General features: G+C 44.5%; 1 protein-coding gene across 1 annotated transcript in view; it reads right to left on the bottom strand.

Moving 5' to 3' along the window:
• The window catches only part of CSTPP1 (centriolar satellite-associated tubulin polyglutamylase complex regulator 1), a 195,657-nt gene that overhangs the window by 14,812 nt on the left and 165,173 nt on the right, over window positions 1–15,672 (bottom strand). Inside the window, exon 4 of the mRNA XM_059931530.1 lies at window positions 7,995–8,079. Within this exon, the coding sequence (XP_059787513.1) occupies window positions 7,995–8,079 (85 nt within the window). The remainder of the gene's footprint in view (window positions 1–7,994; window positions 8,080–15,672) is intronic.

Below are 15,672 nucleotides of genomic sequence, written 5' to 3'. Positions count from 1 at the left end.
TTTATGAGCGTTCCCACTGTTCCACATTCTCACCAATACTTGTACTATCTCACTTTAAAATTTTTGCCAATTTGATGACTGTGAAGTGGTATCTCAATTTAATTGGCATTTCCCTGATACTATTGAGTTTGGCCATGAAAATATGCCCAAATGTTTATTAGTTGTTAGGGTTTTCTCTTCTATATATTATCTGTTTGTATCTTTGGACTGTTTTCTACTGAGGGGCTTCATCTTTTTCTTATTGATTTGTAGGAGTTCTTCATAAGCAATTCTTTTTTTTTTAAATCGCTTTTAACTCTTTTTTTAAAAAATATTTATTTAATTAATTTACTTATTTGGCTGCACCAGGTCTTAGTTCCTGCACGCAGGATCTTCATTGCCGTGTGCAGGATCTTCGTTGCGGCATGCGGGATCTTTTTAGTTGTGGTGTGCAGGATCTTTAGTTGTGGCATGTGGGATCTAGTTCTCTGACCAGGGATCAAACCCAGGCCCCCTGCATTGGGAGCACGGAGTCTTAGCCACTGGACCACCAGGGAAGTCCCCCATAAACCATTCTTGAGACTAAAAAATTCTGCAGACTAATCTGTTGTTAGTTACATATGTAATAAATATCTTCCAGTCACTGGCTTGTCTTTCAACTTTGTTTACAGCATCTTTTGTTGAATAGAAAAATTTAATCTTAATTCTCCGGTAGTCCTGCAGGTTAGGGTTCAGCACTTGCATCGCTGTGGCGAGGGTTCACTTTGCCATCAGGGAATTCGTACTTCCTAGCAGAGACTTCCCCTTTCTCTAGAATGTCAGCTCCACGAGAGCAGGGGCTTGGTTTTGTTCACTGCTCTGTCCTCAGCACCTGGAAGAGTGCCTGGCACAGAACAGGCACTCTCCATGGACACTGGCTGAATGACTGAATAAGTGAATGCAATTTTGCTTGTGGTCAGTTTATCAACCTTGTCCACTGGGCTTGGGCTTTAAGAATTTTTGTCTTGTTTAAGAATTTTTTAACTACCTGGTGGCCATAAAAATATTTTCTCCTAATCTCTTTTAAGAGTATTACAGTTTTGCATTTTACACTTAGGTCTGTAATCTATGTGAAATTGACTTCTGAATATGGTCTGAAGTAGGGATCTAATTTTATTTCATCCTATGTGGATAAATTGTCGACTGAAAAAAAAATGCACAACGTGAGAGTTTTGAGTTAAGCTTTATTTGGGGCAAAATGAGGACTACGGCCCAGGAAATAGCATATCAGATAGATAGCTCTGAGAAACTGCTCTGGAGAGGTAGCGGGGAAGGTCGGTATATACGTGATTTTGGTGAAGGGGATGTACATTCAATCCAGCACACATTTTTGCAGAAGGCTGTCGCTAGTCTTGTGAAGTTTACTGCTAGTCACGAGGAGCAGGTGTCTCCATTAATGACTTTAATGCCTTTTTAGGTATGAGGAGATGCAAGAATTGGGCTTGTAAAATCTTCCCTTGAAAATATCTATCTGGGACTTCCCTGGCGGTCCAGTGGTTAAGACTCTGCGCTTCCACTGCAGGGGGCATGGGTTTGATCCCTGGTTGGGGAAGATCCGGTATGCAGCATGGCCAAAAAAAAAAAAAAAAAAAAAAAAATCTAACTATCTGAAGGCCTGTTCTGCCATTTTTCCCCAGAGCACAGAGTGCTTCATTCCTGATTTCCACTCTGAATCCCACTCAGGGTGTGCTGAAGGTCAGCGGCTGTAGTGGCTTAATCCTTGTAAAGGCAAATGGCAAGTCCCAAATTTTTAGTTGGCATTATGATGGCCTTATAATCAGTCCTAGTAGTTGACAGGGCAAATTCATCTCTTATTAATCCTTCAGGTCTCAGATTCAACATCTCTGTTTTATGGACAAGTTTTTCATGATTCCCTAGGTTAGGCTGGGTATCCTGTTTATATGTTCCTATAGCACTTAGCTCTTCGTTTACTTAATGTCTGCTGCTCTGTCAGTTTGTAAGTTCTTCCAGGGCTGGAGCAACATTGTCATAGCCCCTCCACAAGCACGACTGGCAATATAACAGGCACTCGATAAAAATCTGGTAAATGAAAGAATGGGGAGGGAAAGGATAGTCTGTTTAGGTGAAAGACCTTTGGGGCAACAGTGACACTGTCAGATGGCAGGTCAGATCTGGGGAGGAGATCTATGCAGGATGATACTGCAGGGGAGAGGCATAAAGAAAGAAAGACATCAAGAGAGCATAAAGCTGTATCTTCCGGGCATGGCATGAGGTCTGGCAGAGAGTAGATGCTCAGTAAACATTTGAAAAATGAATATAGGAATGAAGTATCACTCCCCACTTACTAATTATAATTATGTTCTTTAAAAATAGGTAAGGGAGGGATTTTCCTGGTGGTCCACTGGTTAAGAATCCATCTTGTAATGCAGGGCACGCTGGTTTGATCCCTGGTCGGGGAACGAAGATCCCACATGCCATGGGGCAGCTGAGCCCATGGGCCACAACTAGCAAGCCCACGCACAACTAGAGAAAAGCCTGAGTACCGCAACGAAGAGCTCGCATGCCAGAACGAAAGATCCTGCGTGCCGCAACTAAGGCCCGATGCAGCCAAAACAAACAAACAAACAAACAAACAAATAAATAAGAGGTAAGGGAATTCCCTGGAGGTCCAGTGGTTAGGACTCTGTGCTCTCACTGCCAAGGGTGCGGGTTCAATCCCTGTTTGGGGAACTAAGATCCCACAAGCCACGTGGTGCAGCCAGAAAAAAAAAAAAAAAAGGTTTTGTGACAGGTATTTTACATGCATTATCTCATTAAATCCTAAAAACACTCTATGAGGCAGGTGCTATTATATTTCCATTTTAAAGATGAAGAAATTGAGGCTCAGAGGAGTTGCTCAAGGTCACAAGCCTATGAGTGAAGGAAGTGAGATTTGAACCCAGGGCTGTCTGGCTCCAGCACCTGAGTCCTACACCATTAGGCCATTCAACCTTTGTGATACAGGGACCAGCTGAAAAATGACTCTCTTAAATGGAGGTGACTTGTTAGGTCTAAAACTAGATTCCTTAGAGGAGTTTATGTGCTTTTGAAGCACTATATGTATTCAGCATATAACTGTGATAAAAGAGCTTTTCCTGTTAAACATATATTACTCACTAGGAAATCTGGCTTTAAGTGAGGGAGAAGTGAGTTAAACAGTGTTTCAGATGACAAGAGTGAGAAGGAAAAGCAATTCCTTTTAATGCAATCAATTCTAAAATGCCAGAAAGAGATTGGCATGCAATGCTCTAAAGTGGTTCTCAAAGTGTAGTCCCAGACCATGAGCATCACATGAGAACCTATAAGGAATATGGATTCTTGAGCCCCACCTCAGACCCACTGAACTCTGAGGATGGGGCTGGGCCATCGCGGTTTAATAAGTCCTGCAGGTGATTCTGATGCACACTCAAGTTGGAGAACCACTGCTTTAAACCTTCACCCTTGGAGGGAAGATTCCCACCCCTGTGTCATTTGGGCCTTGAATGGGTTACAGGTATGATGGTCTCCCTGGCCCAGGAGGGAGGAGACAAGAGCCTACAGGCTAATCACAGGCAGTCCTGTCTTTACCCTACTTTTTGTTATATATTATTTTCTGAACTTTGTGAAGGGAAAAAAGGCCAGAAACCACTGCCTTAGGGAACCCAGGAACTTCTCACTTATTTAATTTTTTAATTGAAGTATAGTTCGTTTACAATGTTGTGCTAATTTCTGTTGTACAGCAAAGTGACTGTTATACACATATACACATTCTTTTTTAATATTTTTTTCCACTATGGTTTATCCCAGGAGGTTGGATACAGTTCCCTGAACTATACAGTAGGACCTCGTTGTTCATCCATTCTAAATGTAATAGTTTGGAACTTCCCTGGTGGCTCAGTGGTTAAGAATCTGCCTGCCAATGCAGGGGACACGGGTTCGATCCCTGGTCTGGGAAGATCCCACATGCCACGGAGCGACTAAGCCCATGTGCCGCAACTACTGAGCCCACATGCTGCAACTACTGAAGCCTGCGCACTCTAGGGCCCGCATGCCACAACTACTGAGCCCGTGTGCTGCAACTACTGAAGCCTGTGCGCCTAGAGCCCGTGTTCCACAACAAGAGAAGCCACCGGAATGAGAAGCCCACGCACCACAATGAAGAGTAGCCCTGGCTCGCCGCAACTAGAGAAAGCCCAATGCAGAAAGCCCAAAGCCAATGAAGACCCAATGCAGCCAAAAAAATAAATAAATAAAACCAACCAAACAAACAAATAAATAAATGTGATAGTTTGCATCTACTAACCCCAATCTCCCAGTCCATCCCTCTCCCTCCCCCGCTCCCTCTTGGCAACCACAAGTCTGCTCTCTAAGTCTGACTTCTCACTTACTTAAAAAAATCTGGTAATAATAATAATACTAACATTATTTTAACAGCAGAAATTATTATTTATTGAATGTATATAATGTGCTAAGCAATTTACATATAATTTTTTGTTGAAATCTTACAACCACCCTATGAGTTAGTTATTATTATTAGCCCCATTTTACAGATACGGGAATAGGGCTTGTAGAAGTTGAGATCCTCAAGGTCATCCAGTTAATAGAGCACAGGTGGTGTGTACACCCAGGTCTTTCTAACCCTATGATGCCTGTGCTCTTAAAGGTCAAGGTTAATACCACTGCTTCTAACATTGCTCTGTGCCAGGCATTATTTTAAGCACATTATATGCTTCTTCAATTATTACAACTATGATTATTCCCACTTTACAAGTGAGGAAACTGAGGCTCGAAGAAATTAAATAACTTTCCCAAGGGCACAAGCTGGTAAATTGTGGAACCAGGATTTGAACTCAAGAAGTTTGGCTCTAGTTGAATGTTCTTAACCATCAGGAAAGCCTCCCAGTCCTTGGAGGATGGAGACAGAGATGCTATGGTGACCATTTAGGGATAAAATTACTTAGCGACTCCACTGCTGCAGGAGTGTCTGCGGTGGAGGGGATCTCTGGCTGGGCGCTGTCATGGAGTCTGATTGCTCTTTGCTCTCCTGTTTCCGGCTCACACCTGCCGCTCCAGGGCCTGGCCACGGTGCTGGCCGCACACGAGTCAGGCGCACGTGGAGCTGCTCTGCCGCTGAACAGGCTCTCGCGTACAGCTGCCTGTGGATTACATGCTTTCACGCACACAGCATCAGAGACTGGAGCCTCCTCCTGCAGCCCGTCCCCAGACCTCAGGGCCATGAATACAGTGAGACCAGCAGTGAGACAGGAGAGGGCAGTGCCTCTTCCAGCTAGAGTAACTGCCTTGGAGGCCTAACCACCCCCATCTGCAGTTCTGGTCAGAAGCCTGGGTTTGTGTGTGAGGAATTTGGGATCCTGACCTTCAGGACAAGATGAGAATAGCTTAAACAATCAGAGGACACTTTCTGGGATGTATGCAATTTTTCCACACACACACCAGCTGGAGTGGAGTGACGAAAGCAGGGCACTGGGGAGGCGGGGTTGACACAAAAGCCTGAGTCCTGAGTTCATCTCTAACTTTGTAGCCAGTATCCTGAGGCTCACCTGGGGCCCTTCTGTTGTTGATACTGGCATCCCCATCATCCCCTCACATTCCCTGCTATTGACATGGACTGGCTACCTTGCTTCCTCTTCCTCAGATGGAAAGGTCTGAAGTTTCTATTGAACTCTTGAGGAGGAGGAGGTAAGCTTCTGACACAGCTAAGGGAATGCCACTCCAGAAGCCCCTTGGTATCAATAATTGTACGAATCTGTGGATCTTAGAGGGTTCTATTCCTTCTAGTCTAATTGTGCCATGCTTACACACATCAGATTGTTTGGAAGGGTCTGGGAGATGGGTGGGGCAAATGCAAAAACGGGGTTGGTGGGGTTGAAAATCATACAGAAGGCTCACCCTCAGACTCGCCCGCTACCTTTCAGGAGTGGGACAGGAGGACGGAGGCTGCTGTGCAGTGACAGAAACCAAGGTGATGTGACACAAAGTGGTGGCAGGCCGTGATCGGTACCCAAGGGATCCACTTCTAAATCAAATGGCAAGCTCCTTGAGGGGCAGAAACTATATCTTATTCATCACTGTAGCCCTAATATGCAGAATAGATCCTGGCACAAAATTGGCACTCAAGAAATATTTGATGAAAGGAAGTACTGAGACCTGCTACAACGTGGATGGACCTTGAAAACATAAGGCTAAATGAAAGAAACCAGTCAAAAAGGACCACCATATATCATATGATTCCATTTATTTTAAATGTCTAGAATAGGCAAATTTATAGAGACAGAGTGTGGTTGTCCAGGGCTAGGGAGGATGGGGGGATTGGGAAGTAATGGCTAAGGGGTGCTGGATTTCTTGGTGGGGTAGTTAAAATGCTCTAAAATTGATTGTGGTGATGGATGTGAATATACAGTTGACGCTTGAACAACCTGGGTTTCAACTACACAGGTCCACGTACATGTGGATTTTTTTCAATAGCAAATACGCAATCTGCGGTTGGTTAAACCCGCAGATGCTGAACCCACGGACGCAGAGCCATGTATATGGAGGTACTGTGTATATGGAGAGCTGACTGTAAGTTATACTTGGATTTTCCACTGCACAGAGGGTCGGTGCCCCTAAGCCCCTCCCTGTTCACTAGTCAACTCTCCCCTGTAAATATACTTGACTAATTGATTTAGGGAAGCTGGGCATTTAAAAAATTATTATTTAGATTTTACTTTTTTAGAGCAGTTTTAGGTTCACAGTGAAATTGAGGGGAAGGTGCAGGGATTTCCCATATACCTCCTGCCTCCACACGTGCTCAGCCTCCCCCAGATCAACATCCCCCACCAACGGTACCTTTGTTACAATCGTTGAACCTACATTGACACATCATCACCCCAAGTCCACAGTTTAGATTTATGATTCACTCTTGGTGTTGTACATTCTATGGGTCTGGACAAATGTCTAATGACACGTATCTATCATGTATGATATAATACAGAGTATTTTCCTAAAAATCCTCTGTTCTGGCATTTTTCAGAAAACAAGATTTTTGCTATACTTCCATTTGTTGCCTTAGCTCAGGTTTTCAGTTAAATAAGTTAAAGTTAGGGGCTTCCCTGGTGGCGCAGTGGTTGAGAATCTGCCTGCCAATGCAGGGGACACGGGTTCGAGCCCTGGTCTGGGAAGATCCCACATGCCGCAGAGCAACTAGGCCCGTGAGCCACAATTACTGAGCCTGCGCGTCTGGAGCCTGTGCTCTGCCACAAGAGAGGCCGCGATAGTGAGAGGCCCGCGCACCGCGATGAAGAGTGGCCCCCGCTTGCCGCAACTAGAGAAAGCCCTCGCACAGAAACGAAGACCCAACACAGCCAAAAATAAATTAAATAAATAAATAAATTAAAAAAAAAAAAAAGTTAACTGAGGCATAGCCCAACTACCTCATTTGGTTAAAAAATGTGAATGACAGTGAAACCAAACACAGAAATTAGAGGGTTCTAACTATTTCTACCAAGTCTTCCTGGTTCTGGACTAATCTTGAAAACCTTCTTTTAGTATAAGTAATACAATTTATCCCCCCCTCAATTGGGCTTTATCACCTTCATGTTTTCCAGTCTCGAACTTCAACCCCCTTTATCACAAGTTGCTGCCAAACTTGCCCCATATTTTCTCAGAATGTCCTCTAGGGATATTTCTTTGTGTGCGTGCCTGTGTGTGTGTGTGTGTGTGTGTTTGCCTTTTCCTCTCACCACCTCCCAACTTTATCTGCAGCCCCTAAAACTCCCCGCAGAAACCACCAAAGATCATTTGGCTTCCTTTTGGAAATGCAGAAAGTATTATGTTTTTGGGCAAATCCCAAATAGACCCCTCTCCAAATGCCAGTTTCTTCCTTATCAGTTTTATTCTCCCCTAATGGTATGTTTGTTTGTATACATTTCAGGTTTCTCTCAGAAGCCCGGGCCAAAGAGGGGGCTGAGTTGACTTCAAAAGCCCAGGAGACATACCTGGCTGCTTTCTGAGTGAGCTCCAGCGGGAAATCTGGGCACAGTAATTGCAGCAAGCAGTGATATTCCCTCATGGTCAGCAAATCTGGAGTGGAAATGGATAGGAACACATTAGATCTCTGCATGTGAAGTCACTGCTGTCTTTTTGGTCATTTCATGGGTTTCAGACCTACTCTCAGTAGAGCTGCTCTTTTAAAGGTGAGTCAGTGTTAAGGCTGCATTAGCCACTAACCCTCCAAGGGTGAGATTTTAAGATCAATATTTCTACAAAGTTTTTCCTGGATGGGAGGCACCCAGCTACAACACTTTGGCCTAAGGAGCTTCACTGGTTTGAAAGACGGTCGGGTAAGATGGGGGAATTAGAGGGGTAACTTTATTAGCCTTCTTATGTATGAAAATCCACAAGAGTGAGTCATTTCAGAGCTGGCTAAGTTTGCTGAAATTCTCTGGCATGGTAACATTCACCACAACATGCCCAAAGACCATCCACAGAATATCTGCAGGCAGGACTAAGGCAAATGCAGTCTTGCAATGTATGGAGGAGAAGAATACAGCATAGCAACCCACAGACCTTCTTACTCTGTCATCCAGTATTGTGCAGGCTGGCTCCTTTTGGATGCCTGCACACAAATCTGGTCATCCTATTATAGGAAGCCAAGACAAAGATCCAAGATATACAATCAAGGCAACCAAATGACTCCTGATATACAGAAGCAGTGCTTTGGGAGAGATGAGCCAGGATGAGGCTCTGTGGCCCAGTAGAAAACCCAGAGAGGTAAATCTCAGGGGGGTTTATAGAATGCCAAGGGAGAGGAAATACACTGATGCTTAAAAGTTGTTTTGTTACTGCATGTCCCAAAGCCAAGAGATTTTAGATCAGTCAGGCAGCTGCGATCCACAAGTATTCCATATACCAAAGCATCTCAAATATGGAACGACGTGCTGATGGTAAAGCAAGATCAAGCAACCCAGAAGCCCTCCTAACTGGGAGCATGAGTGAGAGAAGGGAATCCAGAGGGCATGGCCACATTTGGGGAATGAACATGATGATCACAGGCACTTGGTTTCTTTGGACCTAAGTTAGCTCAAGCCACAGGAATCCAGATCTCCTGTCCCTGATAGTTTGGTTGATGCTTTTCCAAGATAAAACCCCCAAATCCCCAGGGACAGGCCTGGGTTCCTACTACTTTTTCATCAAGGCTCAATTCAAGGTGGGGGCATAGAGTTAGACTAACCACACTGCCAAAGTCAGGGACACCAAAGCGACAGACTCAGCGTCAATGTAGGTCAAAGGATCAAGATGGCTTTTGCGGCCTTCATCTTAGCCACAATGGGGTGTGCACTTCCCTCTCCTCACTCGCCTGACCTAGGGCACAGCCTAGTAGGAGGTTTTGTTCTTCAAGGGAAGGAGTAATAGCCACTTGTGGGCTCGCAGACTTGGGGTGAGGGACAGGAAAGACGAAAGGGAGAAAAGCCACTGAATCTAATATGTTCCCACTTTATTCTCACTTCAAAACCCCCTGTATAGACAGAAGTGAGTTCTGGCAGGTACTAAATAAAGGAAAGTTCTATCTTTGAATCATTAATGCTTTTTTTCCTTTCTTTCTTAAAATTAATTAATTAATTAATCTATTTATTTTGGCTGCGCTCAGTCTTAGCTGCGGCACGCGGGATCTTCGTTGCGGCATGTGGGATCTTTAGTTGCAGCACGTGGGACCTTTAGTTGCGTCATGAGGGCTTCTTAGTTGCGGCATGCATGCGGGATCTTAGTTCCCTGACCAGGGATTGAACCCAGGCCCCCTGCATTGGGAACTTGGAGTCTTACCTACTGGACCACCAGGGAGTCCCCATTAACGCTTTTCTAGGCTAAGATTTGGTGGATGGATCTGATACCATTCTTAGGGGGGGGTCAAAGTATTTCACAGTTATTCATATTTATCCCCCAAATTATCTACAAGATATCCTTGGGAAGATAAACAGGGTAAAGGAAAATGAGAAGCCGAGAGAGAGTTGTATGACCCCCTTGTTCAATCAAGAAAGACAATGCTGGGAATCGATCTCAGCCTCCTGGTTTCCAGACCCTCAGCTCTCTCTAGGTTCTTGATGATATTCTAACTCATGTGCTTCAAATACTTGCTTCCTAAGGGTAGAAGAACGATTTACAAAAATAATTTTGTACTTCTCCAATGCAACAACAGTTCTTGGAAATACTAAATACATCAGAAAAACAGAATACATCCTGTTCACCACTTCTGGAACTTGACTATCCCAAACGTAAAGTGAGGAAGATAGTCAGATAAAGAGATGAACGGGAAGTGCAGGCAAATAAACAACTTTGGTCAGTTTAACTGTGGAAGACAGCAGTTCTATTAAAGTAGAAGTGGGATAATATCAAGGCCAGATAATTTCAAGGGAGAGGCATCTGCCACTTGGAGAAACTCCTGGGTTGTACAGTGGGTATTTGGGAGAATGGTGAGCCGTAAGTGTTGTTCCAAAATCAGAACACGGATGAACAAATGGGAGCTGTCCTCCTCCTGTCCCCCTGGCTGGGGTTCAAATCTTGGCTCTGCAATTTCCCAGGTATGCAACCTTGGGCAAATTGCTCAATCTCTTTAAATCTCAGTTTCTCATCCGTAAAATGGGCATGATGACACCTACCTTTAAGGGTTGAAGTCAAGATCAAAAAAGATGATGTCTATAAAGTACTCAGCAGAACGTCTAGAACATAGTAACACCAAACAACAGGAGCTATTTGGTTTTGTTTTTAAATCCTGGGGGCAAAGGCAGGAGAGGAGGAAGGTGCTTCCTGCTGAGTGTAAATGCTTAAACCCCTTTAAAATTTTTCTGCCTTGAAAATTCAGTCGGACTGCTTGAGCCGAACCTGTTTTTGAATACTCTTCTGCAGTCTGCATTCACTTAATGCCTCCTCCGTTCCCAACAAGCCAGCGGTCTCCCCAGCTCCTGAGGCTCACACTCAGGCATTGGTTAACCCTAAATGCTCCTGCCTATTTTGGGTCCTTTGGCTCTAAGAGCTCTCCAAGATCTCAAAGATCTGCCTTCCAGGCAGCCCTTTGTGCTTCAGGAATAACAGTAGTGAGACTGACTGGTCACTGAGCTCTGTGCTCAGGCTTTGAATTAGCTCACTTAACCTTCACAACAACCTCACAAAGTAGACGCTAGTATTCCCAGCCGCATTTCACAGATAAGGACGTGGAGGCGTAGAGAGATGGAATCATCTGGTAAGTGAGGAGAGAAAGCTCCAGAGCCTGGGGGACAGGAAGGGGACTTGGCTTCCCAGAGCAAGATCCTAGGCTGGGGTCTAAGGGCTGGATGGGCTTAATAATGATAATAATACTAACAGTTAACATTTATTGAGCACTTACTATGAGCCAGACACTGATCTTCCAAGGGTTTTACCTGTGCCATCTCATCTTATCTAATCTTCACTATGGTTATCCCCATTTCACAGACACAAAAACTCAGATCATGCTTAACTGCTGGAACTGGAATTCAAACTCTGGCAGTCTGGCTCCAAAGTTTACCCAACTAACATTTTCAGCACCTTGATCTTATCAACCGTAATGTGTGAAGGCTTAATAGCTTGTTCTCCTCCCCAAACAAACTGCAGGAACTAAATAGCTCCAGGTGAACTGGATCAAGGAGACAATTCAAGTGAATTGGGATTTTTTCATGTAAGAAATCAAGTCTGAAAGGCTCTAATTACTGTCAACAGGAAAGACTGCAGCTCCAGCACCACAGCCTTTGCTGAGCCGGAGGCCATGGGAAGGTGGGGGATGAGTACACCTGTGCTGGTGGCTACACTGCCATTTCTCATCCCCTCCCACCTGCCGGTGCTCTCCATCCTGGCAGGTGCAGGGAAGGTAAGCGGTGTGTACCAACAGATGCCTTCTCTAAAGGAATCCCCCCACAATTAGGAAAGCTTCAGCCAGCAGGTCCTGAAAGTTCAAAGGCAAAGACATAAGACGACTCTGGTATAAGATCAAAATCAGAACACTCCCCACAAATTGGTGCTTCTCTTTTTGTGGGTGGTCAGAGCTGTTAAATTTTCTTATTCTAAACCTTGTAATAGTTCCATTGACTGTGTGGCTCTGGACCAGAGGTTTCTACACCCTCAATCCTATCATCTCAGGAGGCAGCACAGTACAGCATTGTGGCTCATAGCACGGACTTTAGAGTTAGACTGCCTGAGTCCAAATCCAAGCTTTGCCACTGATTTCAAATTACTGACCTTTAAGTGCTCTATGCCTCAGTTTCCCCATCTATAAAGTGGGTATAATGATGGTACCAACATCATTCAGTTGTTGTGAGCTGATGTTAAGAACTAAGAATAATAGCCCATCATAAGTGCTCTGTTAGTATTTGCTACTATTATTTTAAGAAATAAAGGAACTAGGGTTTCTTTAAGGTTAATTACTTTTTCAAGGAGACAGAACTAGTAAGAGGAGGGAGGACTGAGATTCAGACATACGCCTGTCTAGCTCCAAAGGTCCTGCAAGTTCTACTCTAGCAGGTGTGATCTGGCTGGTTAGTGGGGGACTTGACTTCTGATGACAGGATTGTTTATGCCAGGTGATTGACAAACTTTACATCTAAGTTAAAGACTTATTGGGTTGACCAAAAAGTTCGTTTGGGTTTTTCTGTAACATTTACGGAAAAACCCGAACGAACTTTTGGGCCAACCCAATATCTAAGTTAAACATACAGATACCCTCCAGGTGGGCAGGGCAGTTGTGTTAGTGCAGAGCCCAGACTATGTAATCAGATGACCTGGCTTCAAAACCCGGCCTCCACTCCTTACCACCAGTATGACTTGGACAAGTTAGACAATTTTTCTGAACCTTGGTTTCCTCTTAGAAATGTGACTTATCACAGTACCTACCTAATGTGATTGTTGTAAAAATCAAATGAGGTAATTTGTATATAAGGAACTTTTCTGAAAAGTTAGCAAAATGCTCAATAAATGGGAGAATTGTTTAATAATTATTAACTGATTAAAACTTGAAGTCCTGAAATTAAGGCATCTTTGGCCTTAACTAAAGCCCTCAGCACAATGCCTGGCATATAGTAGTAAATATCTGTTGAAGGAATGATTGAATAAAAACATGCACCGCACAGTGACCCAGATGACAATTCGGAGGGACGAGTTTCTGGTCACTGTGTGAACACAGAGATGGGGGATCTCCAGGCACAGGAGGCATGACTATAAGTTTAGGGCAGTGTGAGGAGGTGCCAGGAGCTGTAAAGTGCTGAAAATGGAAAACATCCTGGTTGGTAGGTACCACAGCTCTCAGTGAACTCAATACATTATGGAAGGTATAACTACATTCCATGGCCTTGCTGACTCCTAGCACTTTCTTATCAGGTGCTCAATCCAATCAACTCGAATATTTATTTTCATTGGAATAGATCACCAATTTTACCATGAAAATCAGAAGCCGCCTAGGGTTTACTTCTTAGTGATTCATTTTACTACTGTTACAACTCTAAAATGAATACTGGAGTTTTCAAGATAACCAACTCCTGACTCAAAATATTCTTTTCTTGGCTAGCCCTACTCTAATCCTAGAGAGTGATGGATGAGGTTATTTTGGCTAAGAAAACTAATCTTGTCACAAATTACTGAGGCCCAATATATTCAAGGGCTAACTCGTTCTCACTTCCTCCTTTCTTGGAAAAGAAGGATTGAAGACCTTCTCTTATCTTTTCTACATCTGGTCTGCCTTCTTGCTGTGGAAATTCTGGTCTCTGAAGCTCTGCGGGGGCAGCTTAGTCATCTCTACATCCTCCTCTCAGACCACCACGTGTGTCCACACGTTTGCTCAGAAGAACTGCGGCAGTGTGTCATTGAAGATTCAGAGGCGTCCTGCTCTTCCTAGGAAACGGTGCCTTTTCCAGGGTCAGAATGGTGTCACTAAAAGAGACCAGTGGAGGAGTGCCAGATGGAAGGAATGAGGGCCATACCTTTGTTCCTTACTCAGAGAAGCCTTCCCCAAAGCCCGAATCAAGGGTTTTTACCTCCAAAACTCTGGAGGATGAACTGGGGTTTAGTCTGAGTTCATTTGCATGACTGCCTTCATGCTGAGGGCTGAGTGAGCTAGTGCTGAGACTGGAGCCGGAGATAATGAAATGCTACCAAGCCACGGAGAATCCCAGAGGACTCAACAACCTCTAGTTGGTTGGCTGCATGATCTCAATAGGAACTACCACAGAGGCCAGAGAACACCACAGCCCATGAGTGGACTCTCCAATTTTCAGCTGCAATTGTTTTTATATTCTTTTATGCAGGGGTTGTGAAGGCTCATTCCAAATGACACTCACCCCCAGCCAGGCTGCTCTGCCAAGATATGCTCGGAAGGACATGGGTAATTCAGGGCATGACCATACCACCCCTTCCTTTCCCCAGGGCACTGAGGCTTTGGTACCAGTCCACAGCTGAGTAAATATCTCAGTGTTACTCTGCAAGGAGGGGAAGGGAGACGGGGAGAGTTGGGGGAGGGGAAAGGAAGGGGGCAGACATCTGACAGCTTCACTCCCCATGTGGCACTTGGTACCAAAAGTCACAGGAAGATTGCTCACATCCTAGGGCCATGTTCCTGTCGAGCAAAACCCCAGAAGAAGAGCAGACTGTGTTCTTAAATTTTATCTTCTTTGACAGCACTGTTGTTTTATATTGTAAATGGAGGAAAAGGGAAATGATTTTACAAAAGGAATGAGAAGCAATGGCTTCCAATGACACCTGTGGGGCCATTATTAACACTATCCTTTGCCAACTCATTACTCCCCAGAGTATGTGTAGTGTGTTCAAACAGGGGCAGAAAGCCAGACTCTTTAGTTTTTATATTTGATTATGACTAAGCCCAACATCAAGTGACTATTACTTTTTGGCCAGTATATATGTTCTAGGCAAAGTACTAAATCAGATATAATAACAATTTCATGGCAATTTTTAGAATGAATAAAAGAAACTCCCCAGGAACTGTTTATATTATACAAAGGTTTAAAGAAATGTGAGCATTTCTGATCAGGGTCTGAAAATTCTTCCCCAGGGATTGTGTGTGGCACATAATGGCAATCTGATCAGGTTTTGGGGCTAACCATGGCCATCTCCAGCCACCGCTGTGGGACTGAACCAGTGGGCTGGGCTGATATGTAAGAACCCTCTGTACTGTGTATACACCTTGGGGTGTTACCCTCTCTTCTGTACATCCTGAAAGGCTCCTGAGAGTTGGAGGACCAAGGCAAGGCTTGGTTCTGGGGGGAGGCACTGTCTTAGACAGCTTTGATAACATGAAACACAACAGGCTGCACATGCCCAGGGTGGGAAGCCACGTGGCATTATGGAAGGAGGCCCCAGCCAGCAGGAAAGAAAGTCTCTCTCCAGTAGCGACAGGGCTAGCTACTCTGGCACAGGCACAGTCTCCTGACAGTTTACAGAGGGATGGAGGCAGCTTTGGACACTAAAATGTAGAGCAGGATCTTGGCACCATAAGCTCCCAAAGGGCCCAGCAGCCCACCGAGGAAGTTCTTTCAAGCCTAGCATTGCACTACCATTCGCACTCTGATCCAGAGGCCAACTAGTCCAGCCCTCTCAGGTGCTGCTCCTTCACATTTTTGTTTGGAAATGGGAGGACAGGGTGTGCCCTTGGAAGCAGAGATT

Source organism: Balaenoptera ricei, chromosome 8, assembly GCF_028023285.1.
Source record: "Balaenoptera ricei isolate mBalRic1 chromosome 8, mBalRic1.hap2, whole genome shotgun sequence".
NCBI classification, from domain to species: Eukaryota; Metazoa; Chordata; class Mammalia; order Artiodactyla; family Balaenopteridae; genus Balaenoptera; species Balaenoptera ricei.
This window is presented reverse-complemented; position numbering and strand designations above follow the sequence as displayed.